Source organism: Sceloporus undulatus, chromosome 1 (genome assembly GCF_019175285.1).
Source record: "Sceloporus undulatus isolate JIND9_A2432 ecotype Alabama chromosome 1, SceUnd_v1.1, whole genome shotgun sequence".
Classification (NCBI taxonomy): Eukaryota; Metazoa; Chordata; class Lepidosauria; order Squamata; family Phrynosomatidae; genus Sceloporus; species Sceloporus undulatus.
This window is the reverse complement of record NC_056522.1, coordinates 79,475,730-79,485,951: the sequence shown is the minus strand read 5'-3', so window position 1 is coordinate 79,485,951 and position 10,222 is coordinate 79,475,730. Positions and strand designations below refer to the sequence as shown.

General features: G+C 41.1%; 1 protein-coding gene across 1 annotated transcript in view; it reads left to right on the top strand.

Moving 5' to 3' along the window:
* The first annotated feature begins 2,409 nt into the window (after window positions 1–2,409).
* Window positions 2,410–10,222, top strand: part of LOC121932873 (solute carrier family 22 member 2-like) — a 25,903-nt gene continuing 18,090 nt past the window's right edge. The window contains exons 1-3 of the mRNA XM_042471921.1: window positions 2,410–3,104; window positions 8,177–8,280; window positions 9,803–9,957. Coding sequence (XP_042327855.1) covers window positions 2,703–3,104; window positions 8,177–8,280; window positions 9,803–9,957 — 661 coding nt within the window. The 5' untranslated portion in view covers window positions 2,410–2,702. The remainder of the gene's footprint in view (window positions 3,105–8,176; window positions 8,281–9,802; window positions 9,958–10,222) is intronic.

The window sequence follows — 10,222 nt, the reverse complement described above, 5'->3', positions numbered from 1 at the left end:
TGGGACGATGTAGATTAAAGTGAGAGGCAATGCATTCAGGTGCTGGCACTATTTGCAATGGCTTTTCTTGAAAGCTTAGTTTATACTGAGTGACCAGATGTCATAACTGCAAAGCAGGACATCGCACTGCAAAATATAGGGCCTTCAAAAAAATATAGGACATTCCTATAGGACAATATAGGACAAGCTAGAAACACTAATATAAATATAAATGCATGCTTCTTAGTCATGCTCCAAATAGAGGACAATTTTGACTTATCTCCAGGACAGAAGATTGAAACATAGGACATGTCCTGAAAAAGTAGGATGCCTGGCCAGCCTGAGCAGACTGACCCAAAATAGCCAGCACCTCATCAGAAGTGGCTGGAAGCCTATCTCTTGAAAAACAAAAAAATTAAACAGTTTAAGCGTGCCCTGCAACATACAGAAGGTAAATTGTTGCTCTTGGAGGCTACTAGTAGACATAATTTGTGGGGGTTTTTTGCCCCAGAAAGGATGGAGGGCCACAAAAATGGCCTTGGGGGCCTTATGCAGCCCCAAGGGGTGCATTTTGGGTCCCCCTTGCTCTAGTGGCCATTGTTCATTCTCTCTGGAAATACTGTGCAGAGAGACAAGAGGATGAGGTCTTTTGACACTTTCTGTTTGTGCACCTTCTGGGTCCCATATTTGTGCTGGATGTGCAATGGAAAATGAGAAAGTTACCTTTTTGGCTGTGCAGTGGCAATGTTGACTTGGGGATCCTAGCAGTGGTAGTCCAAAAAAGTATATTTTCCAAGGTGTAATGTGTGTAGCTTCTTCTACCTGATCAGTTCAGAAACAGCTTTGTCACTGTACTCACCTGATTGCATGGATTTGCTTGGAGTTCTATAATCCAATCAGTGGGACAGAGTTGAGGGCAGAATTGTACTACCACCAGTGGTGTCACTGGGGGGGGGGGGTGCAGTGGTGTGGACCATACTGGTGTGGACCCAGTGGTGTGGACCACACTGGGTGACACCACAGAAGAGGGTGTCACCTGGTGGGGTAGTAAACCCCGAGGCTAGTGGGGGACTGCCTTCCGGGTCTTGCACAGCCATGGCCATACAGGACTATGAAGGCTAGTTGACCCTCCCCCACCTCGCTGCCATGGCGCCATTCTATGGACTGCGGCAACGAAGTGGAGGTGCCCTTTTGGCCCCACTCTCTGGAAGCCCCACTTCCTCGCACCGGGTGACACCCCAGGCAGGGATGCCACTGACTACCACCATAGATCCTGGAACCATGAGGGGTAGATTCAGCATACATCTACCCTGTAGAAATCATGCAGTTTGACACCACTTTTACTTCCGTGGCTCCATCCTATAGAATATTGGGATTTGTAGTTTGCTGAGGCATCAGCACTCTTTGGAAGAGAAGGCGAGGGACCTAGTACAACTATCTATGCCAGGATTCCATAGAATAGAGCTATAGAACTGAAAGTGGTGTCCAACTGTGTTATTTCAAAGTGTGGTTTCACTCCTATTTTCTCTCACCTCAGTATCCCTGAGTGTGTCTTTCAACCTCCCACTGTTGTTGTTGGTGTTATTATTATTATTATGCTTTTTTGTGGGTTTTTCAGGCTATTATGCTTTATTTATATAGCGCTGTAGATTTTCACAGCGCTGTACATACAAACAATGAAATAGATAAGAGTAAACCTTTCCATGGCGTACAATCTAAGAAATAATAGCATAATACATATAAATAATACATAACAATGCAGGAAAGGGTTCAATAAAACAGGCAACAAATTAAAGACGTCAAATAGCAAGTAATAGTCATGCAATGCCTGGGAAAGCTTCTCTGAACAGGATGGTCTTTATTCCCATAGGAATAGGTCTTCAAATTTTGCATTTGCAGATCATGGTGGGCTAGAAATGAAACGTGGATCCACCCTGAGAGTGATGAATCCCCAGGAGTGGATGTGCAGTGCCCAGGGATAGAGATGGATCCCCAGGAGTCCCTAAAATGCATCAATACAAATACAGCAAATACAAATATAACAGTACAAACAGAAAAACACCTCCCTTCCTATAAATGCACACACATGCATATGCACAACAAAGTCATAGTGATCAGAGCTCAAGAAAGAGGAGTGTTACAACTCCCAGAAAACATGATAACTGGAGAATACTAAGAATTATGAATTTTTAAAGTTCTGGCTATAATGGACATTTTGTTAGTGGAGTGGGAGTAATGTCTAAAGGAAAAATCAACTGAATCCACACAATTGGTTTGTGTAAAAGCAGCTCCAATGTCCAAGGCTGGACAAATGTACCAAGAGGGTGGGGTGGGGTGTGCGCAGTTTGTTTGCCTCACTCAAACTGCTCTGTCAATGTTTTCTTTGGCAGTGACCTCCCCTCCTCCTGGCTTTTGCACCTTTGCTCCTAGTGTCCTAAATAATGTTGGCTATTTCATGTGAAACAAGAGGAAAAAATGATATCTGAAGCAGATCATAAAAGTTTAGCAATGAAGTTTCCTGGTTTGTGTCATTAAGGATGGCTTTTTCCATCCTGAAGAGGAATTGCTTCCTTCTGCCCATGGAACTTATATAAAAGTTACAATAGGTGACTTAATAATTTATCAACTAACTCTTTGGCTTTTGATCAAATATCTTGTTATTTAAGCTTATTTACTCTCAGCATGATTAAAGGCTGAATTGGGAATAACAATCTTAGCCCAAAATGCCAAACTTGGATGACATTTTAGAGCACGTTGGGGAGTTTGACCTGTTCCAGAAAAGAGCGTTTTTCCTCATTTGCCTTCTCTCTGCTGCCTTTGCTCCAGTCTATATAGGAATTGTTTTTCTAGGCTTTATACCGGAGCACCGTTGTCTGAATCCTGGAATTGCGGAGTTAAGCCACAGGTGTGGCTGGAGTCTTGAAGAGGAGTTGAATTATACTGTCCCGAAAGGAGAGGCTTTCACCCAGCAATGCATGAGATACAATGTGGACTGGAATGCAACTGAGCTAAGCTGTACAAACCCATTGGAAAACCTCACCAGTCATGGGAATGGCAGCATCCCTCTTACCACCTGCCAAGATGGTTGGATCTATGATGCTTCAATACAATCCATTGTGAATGAGGTATGTTAGGCCATGATGAATTTTTTTATAGATTTCTATTTGTGTTTGTAGTGAATAGCTTAGAAAAGGGGAAAGAAACAAAAGGTGTAGACAAGTGGTTCTCAAACTTTGATTGTCCAGAATCCCTGATCATTAGCCATCCTGGCTAATGGTTTTTGGAAGTTGAAATCCATACTAAATTCAAGGTCTCTAATCTGAACTGTACTAAGAGTGAGGAGCAAGAATCCACATTATATGGGATAGTTTCCCACAAACAAGTATCTTCATCATCAGCCCCAGCTCAACACAATCAATTGTCATGCGGATCAGAGTTGTATTTCAAAACATTTGCAGGGCACCAACATGGAAATGACTGGTGTAACTAGGTGAACAAAAACTAGGTTGGGTGGGGTGGAAGCAGTACAAAGGAGGAAGAGTACATAATATTTGTATACTACTTTGATCCCACTTTAGAGAACTGTTTCCTAAAGTAGATCACATAAATTAAAAACAAATAAATAAATACATAAATATATAAATAAATAAATAAGAGAAGGCAATGGCATTAAGCTTTTTAAAATAACCAAAGCATAAATAAATAGAATGTACAGAAGGGGAGTGAAGTGGAGGAGAAAGGAGGAAGATGGAGATTCCTTTTAAAAAGTGGTGAGTTACATGCAGGCATCTAAATGCAGGTGAGACCAGGATGTAGTTCTCTTGCGGGAGTTTTTGTGTAAATAGTAGTTGCTGGTTCTTGTGTTTTTGTCTAGCTGTAGGAGGCAAAGCAATGATTTTCTTTAGAAGTATCTGGGCTCTGGGCAGTTGGAGGAGCTGAGTCTTCTTTCTGAAAGAAAGCAGAGAGCAATCTAAGCTACTTGTAGCTGCTTCTTCTCTGGTCCATAGATGGGCCAGGCTGATCTCCTGCTTGGCTTGATGTTTCTTGAGAGTCAGGCATATGGGGTGCAGTCTCCTAGTTGTCCTACATTCCTTGGCAGATGGCAGAAGTCAAAGTGAACTCCTCTTCTACTGTTCAGCCATAATGAAACTGTGATACAAGCAACACTTTTGATTGTGCAAAATAGTTCAGCTCCACCTGTGATGTTGTTAGGACTGCCAGCACCTTCTTCAGGGTGAGTAAGGCATTTTTCACCAGTGTCATCAAGCCCAAAGTGCTTGGAAACATTGGGTCAGGGCTTATGCCCTTTCCCCCAGTGTGGTCCTATGTGTGTCCATGAGAATACTTGAACAGGATTCTCTGCTTCCATGCAAACTGAGGGAGATAGCCAGCATACACAATCCCAAGTTCCTGTCACAGTTAGTGTGGTGTAGTATCACACAAGGTCTTGTGAGGTCACGGTATCACACAAGGTCTTGTGAGCCATAAATCCCACAGGATGACCTTGGGTGAGTCATTCTTTCTTACCCTAACCTATCTGGCAGGGTTGCTGTAAGGACAAGGTATGCAGGAAGAGAGCCATCATGTATTCTTTGACGGAAAGCTTGTAAATGTAACAAAGAAAGCAATCGTATTTTATTTAAAGAGTTTTTTTTTAACCACCCTTCATTCAAAAACAAAGATACCCATGGGAACTTTAAAAGCAGTCCCATATCTCAAAGTTACAGTCTCAGAGTTGCAAAGCACAAGGGATGGGACTGAAAGGAAGGAAAATACAGTGGTAATGATCAAATGCAGTTGCCCAAATGAAAAGGTATATGCATATTTTGGATTTGATTCTACTCAGATTTCAATGTTCCTTCCTGGCCCACATATTTTCTGATAGTAAATTTACATCTCTTCCTCTTCTGCTTTTGCTTTTTCATCTTTTGTTCTCCAGTGAAGGAGACTCTAATTAGGCATAGTTTAAAATCTCTGACCCACAAATTTAACTCTTCAATTCTGGCTTTATTTGAACCCAATAATCTCAATTTGGCTCAACCTGCTATAACAGACTCATACACTACTGGTTCAACGTTTTCTATCCAGAGTGAAGAAAAAGTTCTATTACTCAGCCCCAGATCTTTGTAAAAGCTATGTTCACTTTCAGATGAACTTTTGTCATACTTAATAGGTTATGGTCAACAGCTTTTGAAGAACTTAACAGCTTGAGTGCAATTAGTGGGAACAGAAAATCAGCACAGCTGAACAAAAACAAAACTTTTATACATGTTATAGCTAAGCCAGCGTGGTGTAGTCATTCAAGCATTCAAATTTTGGTGACCAACATTTGAATCACCACTCATGTTCCTATGCATATGTGTGGATCTGTGTAAACTAGTTAGCTCCCAAAGGCTTTTGTGAACAACCATGCTTTCACCTGATGCTGATATGTCAGAAATACAGGTGTCAACATTAGGTGCCTCTAAAGGGAGGATATCTCATAATTGAGATGCCACAACAGAGAAGGCCCATGCCCATGTCATCTAACAGCATATTGCTTGGACTGATGAGACATGGAGGAAGGCCTCAACAGCAGAACTCAAACCTCCGCTTGGGTACGACAAGGTGCATGCATCTTACATGCTGTTTTCCTTCTGGCAGGTGTTTTCTGCTTAGAAACATTGTCATGCTCAAACTGGCCCTACATTACCACTTTCTCTCCTCACACAGATGCCCAGCATAAAAAAATTCCATGTCGTAGAAGAATAAGAGCACAGTATGCATGTTTTAAACATAAGGTGAATGCTTTTTTTAAAGCTACCATTCTGGGATCATAGTTTGAAGAGGAGACACTCTTCATATCACCAGCCTCTTGTGCTCTTTTCTATTACTTGTATTACTTGTAGGAGTTGAACACTTTCATGCTAAATAATTAGAATACTATGATTCCACTATAGCACCCATGATTACATCCTATTGAATCATAGGATTTGCAGTTTTGTTTTTGTTAATTGCTACCATGTCTACTTGACTTATGGAAACTCTATGAATGAGAGACCTCCAAGTCCCTCTAGCCTCAACCACTCTGCTCAGATCTTGAAGACTCAGGCTGTGGCTTCCTTGAGAGTCTGTCCACCTGCAATGCAGTCTTTCTCTTTTCCTTCTTTATCTTACTTTACCATTATTGTTTTTTCTAGGGAGTCATGTGTCCAAAGTATGACAGTTTTAGTTTCGTCATCTTGACATCTAAGGAGGATTCAGCCTTGATTTATTCTAGGATCTACTGTACTTATTTGTCTGGTATATATGGAACTCTTCCCCAGCACTACATTTCAAATTAGTTAATTTTCTTCTTATAGCTTTCTTCACTGTCTAGCTGTCACAACCATACATAGAAATGGGACATACCATTGCATCATCAATCGTACCTGGTGAGACCCTAAGAAGTGATGACACAACTGCTTCTTAAACATCTGCCTTTGGCAGTAACAGGCTGTGGCATTCGCTTGCAGAGTTTTCCTTTAAAACTCTGATGTGATGGTGTGAGACTCAGTGGGAGAGGAAAGGAGAGGCCCCACGGTTGTTGTTTTTTAATTAAAATTTCAAATTAAAAATAAATAAATAAATATATTTTTTATTTTTTTAAACACATTCTTTAAAAACCTCACATTTTACCAAATGTTCACTCTAATCACACAAAAGTGTGCATATATAAATACATTTAGGCTGTATGTATTATATTGTAATTTAAAAGTATAATTTCAGTTGTGCTAGTTGTTTATGTCCCAAGTATTACCATTACATTCAGTGATATATGGGAATTACAACTTATGAATAACATTAGAACAAAAAAACATTACTAAGGATTCTGTATGGGTTTGGTATTGGAGGAGGTCGGGGATGCGTATGACACCATGAGTTACTGAACCTGGTGACACCAACCTTAAGTGATGCCACTGCCAAAGCAAATAATTGTTACAGCACAGCAATGTCTACATGGGCCACCTGGGCTGACACTAAATCAATTCCACTGGTCTTTCCCATGCCACCGCCGCTTCCTCATGGGCAGGAGCTCCATGAAAAGTCTGACCAGTGTACCATGGCTTCTACTGAGGATAGAACAGGGTTCCTGTGTGATCAGTGAGAGGAGAGGGTAGGGTTACCACTCAACTCCATGGCTGGATGCCTCCTGGAGGCATCATAGCCAGCAATCTAGGAGGGGGGCAGGGGCTAGATTGCTGTCTGTGATATTTTCAGCCATGCAGTCTAGATGTGTGGGTGTCCCTCAGACTAGCCCCTCCTCATTGATTGCACAGGTACCCCATTCTACACTTAGTAGAAGCAGCAGTGTACCAAGTAGCCTTTCCATGGAGTGCTTGCCAGCAAAGAAGCAGCAGCTCAATGGACAGGCCATCCCCCTTTTACTGAGCTTCCCAGCATGGAGAAGGGGGATGGCACGGCTCTTGGTGTGTGAACAATTGGTCTGGCCGAAACTGGGCCCAGTTCAGCCATCCACATCTCAAAACCCCCCACTCTAGCTCTAGGATTTTGAGGATTTTCCCCAGTTTCACTGACTCAGGCCTATTCACACTAGGAAATAACCTGGTGTGGAAACTGGGCTATTTCCATTGAATTGCCATGATCAAAACTCTCTGTGGCATTGATTTGCATTGTTTCACACTTGGGGATATGGTAAAATGCCATGGAGAGATTCGATCCTGGCAGTTGCAGTGATGGGGGCAGATGGGGAGGAGAAAGAGGAGGAAGAGCAGATGTGGCAGGATGCTCCAAATGGGAATAAATCACTCATTAGTGGCTCCCGCAAAAACCTTGGTTCTTTTGAAAAAACCTCTGAAATCCCAGTCTCAAAAAAAAAACAAAACACCGGGGTTAAGGGGAATTTGCACCAGCGCCCTCCGAATTTGGGCCAGGAAAACCTGGTGCAAGTGTGAATGACCCCAATTTAAACCATTTTGCAAACTGGTTTAAAAGGTAGTGTGAATGGGCCCTCAGAAGCAAAATCGGATAAACAGAGAAAACCCACAGTATTTCCTTGGACGTTATCATGCATTGTGGAGACATACAGCTCTGCCTTTGGGGTGAGTTTGGGTTTTTTTTGCCTTTGTGGACAAGCCCTCTGCAATCTAAACAACTCCATTTACTAGTGATAAAAACTGATTTATCATTATTTCCCCTTCTAATTGTGTTCCTGTAGTTTAACTTGGTGTGTGAAGACTCCTGGAAGCTAGATGTGTTTCAGGCATGTGTGAATGTTGGATTTTGCCTTGGTTCTGTATATGTTGGCTACATAGCAGACAGGTAAGTATAAAAGAACAATAATCAGCATCAGATCAATTCTGCAGAAATTAAGTTTTCTATCTATGTTAGAATTTAGAGAAGGATTACAAGCATACTTCAGTTAACAAAGCCTCTGGCAAAGATGCTCCTTTTTACAAAGTCTTTTCCTGCATGCCCAATCCTTTTCCTTCTCTTTCTCTGCTAACTGGAAGGTTTTTTTTAGCCACATTGGCATTGAGAGGACAGCGAAGGAGGGTTGAGAAACATATACTTTCAATATCAGGTTGCAGCAGCATGCCTGCAGAATACTGCAATAAAGCTTGAGCTGGGAAAGAATGGGGAAAACAGGATCTACTTTAGCTGATCCTATTTTAGTTGTGTGTGCCTCCTTACAACAGGCAAAGTAAACAGCAGCTGCCTCCAAAATCCTTCATGGAGCATGCATAAACAGGAAAACAAAGAGAAAAGGAAAGAGCAGCTACAGCCAGCATGTTAAAAAGCATAAATCCATAAGCTTGGCTACCAAAATGAAAATCATCATAAGGAAAATTTTATTGAAGCGTGTTGTGGTGTAGAAAGCTTCCTATATTCTTTCCATGTTATTTCTGCCTCTGGTACCAAAATGTCTGTTAAAGAAGAAATGTCCAGGAGCACATCAATTTCTTTAAATGAGGTATACCTGTAATTTTGTGACATTGTGACATTCTGAAATTAGTAAAATTTTCCTAACTGATTATATCTTATGAAAACAATTGCTGTGAAAACTGATTTCATGCGTGCTCAGTTTAATCCTGAAATGATAATGCTGCCAGAGGAAGTCAGTGTTGTAGTAGACATTTGGGCATGAGTCAGACTACACAATTAGTGTTATTATGGGTCAATCCTATGAAACTTTAAATTCTAGTTTAGTGAGGGACTAGAGTGCTCTGGCTGAAAATTGTAAATCCTTTTTACACAATTGCCAGTTCTAGGATTCCACTGAGTAGAACCATGGCAATTAAAGTGGAATAATAGGGCTGTAATGCTGTGTGTGGCCAGTGTTGGGTAGTGGTTTGAGCAGTGGACTGTGGAGGTCAAGGGTCCAGTTCCCTGCTCAGCTGTAAAAACCCACTGGGTGACATTGGATGAGTCACATACTCTCAGCCCCAGAAAACTCCATGATAGGTTTGCCTTAGGGTCTCTATAAGTCGGAAACGACTTGAAGGCACACAACAACAAAATGCTGTGGTGTCAATGAGCTCCTTCCATACAGGATTAGTTGTTTATTCTGAGCAAGCAAAATGCTTGCTCTGGAAACTGATGAGACCTGAGATCTGGAAATCCAACTTGGGGATTTTTTACTCAAATTATACAAGAAAATTTAAATGTTTTTCAAAACAGAGTAGTACACATTTATAATATAAGAACAGCTGCTCTTCACATCTCGACATAGACTTTCTCCCCAGAAGGAAAAGCATTCAGGGTTCACAAAATTATGCTAGTGATTTTTGAATGTATGTTTTGAAAACTGTATCTCTTATGTTTCTCATTCCTCTCAATGCAGGTTTGGCCGTAAGACAAGCATCCTAATTACCACCCTGATAACATCCATCGCAGGAGTCCTGGTGGCTGTAGCACCAAACTACATATGGTCTGTCATATTTCGCTTCATGCAAGGACTTGTTGGCAAGGGCAGCTGGACAGCAGGTTACATCCTAAGTAAGGTTTACTCCACACTTGTAAAATAATTTATACTTACCTTAATCCTGATCCTGTTTGAACAAACAACATTCCTCAGAGTTAAAGCACTTCTTTTTAAAGTCTAAGGGTTTTAAAACTTTCTTTTTTTAAAAAAAACCCTCTACATTTTCTTGGAAAATTCAGTTTTTAAAAATGTGTGCCCTGCACTCCAAAATAGGATGAGGTAGGTGGAAATAATAATAATAATAATAATAATAATAATAATAATAATAATAATAATAAT